Source organism: Geospiza fortis, unplaced genomic scaffold (genome assembly GCF_000277835.1).
Source record: "Geospiza fortis unplaced genomic scaffold, GeoFor_1.0 scaffold8, whole genome shotgun sequence".
Classification (NCBI taxonomy): domain Eukaryota; kingdom Metazoa; phylum Chordata; class Aves; order Passeriformes; family Thraupidae; genus Geospiza; species Geospiza fortis.
The window spans coordinates 1,249,683-1,251,235 of NW_005054414.1; the positions used below are offsets into that span (position 1 = coordinate 1,249,683).

General features: G+C 38.3%; 1 protein-coding gene across 1 annotated transcript in view; it reads left to right on the top strand.

The window, feature by feature from the left end:
* TRIM24 (tripartite motif containing 24) overlaps positions 1-1,553 on the top strand; it is a 39,615-nt gene that overhangs the window by 31,296 nt on the left and 6,766 nt on the right. The window contains exon 18 of the mRNA XM_031061441.1: positions 495-644. Within this exon, the coding sequence (XP_030917301.1) occupies positions 495-644 (150 nt within the window). The remainder of the gene's footprint in view (positions 1-494; positions 645-1,553) is intronic.

Below are 1,553 nucleotides of genomic sequence, written 5' to 3' on the forward strand. Positions count from 1 at the left end.
ATACAAATATATTACTACCGGTTTTCATTCTTACTTACTTTCTTATTCTTTCTAAAGAAAAAAAACTCTTGATCCTACAGCCACAGTTTAGGTATGAAAACCAGTGATATCTCTGAAATTTGCCATAATTTCAAAGGACTTATTTCATATGGTGATCTTGAGAGTGAAACTTAATAGAGAGCTTATTTGACTACACCTGAAAATAACATCCAAACCAACTCATTGGCTCTATTATGTGTACTTAGTGGAGTTTTTTATGTGTTTCTCTTTGATTTTGAAATAGGCATTGGAAAGACTATACTTTAGCCAACAAATTGTCATACATCACTGTTAATCCACAAACTGTCTGCATGTATGTTAGAAGTGCAATTCTTGTATCTTTGAGTTGTACTTTGAAGATGAGACTAAATCTTGCCTACTCCCTCAAATCCAAGTGTTTATGAAACAATAAATTATGAACATGATTGCATTTTGGACTTTTTTCCCCCACTTAGGTCCCTGATTACTACAGAATAATCAAGAAGCCTATGGACTTGTCAACCATCAAGAGAAGACTTGAAGTGACCAATTCATTCTACACAAAGCCAGAAGATTTTGTGGCTGATTTCAGACTGATTTTCCAAAACTGTGCTGAATTTAATGAGGTTAGAAAAGTAGATACTTTATCAGCTTTGTTGGCTTAGTTGTTTTCAGTATAACTGTAATGGGGGCACAACTTAAAACACAAGAATTTATTGTATTAAACTTGCTTTGATGATGAGACTGCAGTGAAAACATAGATCAGATTTGACACTGCTGTGGTCTGAGATAACTCTGCAGTGCAGATCTTTCCAGAAAAAGGAGGAGGGGGTAACAAACCCAGGTGAATGGCCCAACAGCAGCTAAAGAAAAGGACAATGTTTATCATACAGGTTAATGGTGGGCGTTATGATCTAAAATTTGGTTTCATCCTGCTTGTGTCAGATCTTAAATTCAGTGAGATTTTAATTCTGGGAGCCCTTATGATTTCAAGTTGCATGCAGTTGTTATTATCCCCTACTGCATATAAAGGGAGTATGTGGTGAAATAGGGATGCAGGTTCTGAGTGGACCACAAAATGAGAGAGAATTAAAATGGGAATAAAGGCTTTTCCACATGGCTTCTGTGGGGTTCTCATCCAGTCACCCTGAGAGCTAGGACTTACTCCTACACTGGTGATACCTGCTTCAGGAAATTGGTACCTGTGGTGGTTGTGGATGACTTTAGGACTGCTCAGTCTTCTGTGTTACAGTCATCATCTACTAAGTAATAACTAAAAAGATCTGTAAGCTAGAAAAGTTTCTAACACCCTGAGGGTATATTTGTGTGTTCCACAGCACAACACAACTCTGTCCCCCTGCTCCCACCCCAGTCAGGATTTAAGAGTTTTTAGAATCTTTATACAGCTTTGAGTACCCAGGCAATGTGGCTTTTGTGAGTGGCTTCTGTGGTCACCGGTTAGAGAAAAAAAATCATTGGTGGTTGTTGGCTGGAAGATCTGCCCTCACTCTGTATTTCTGTGCTCTTTGTGGGCC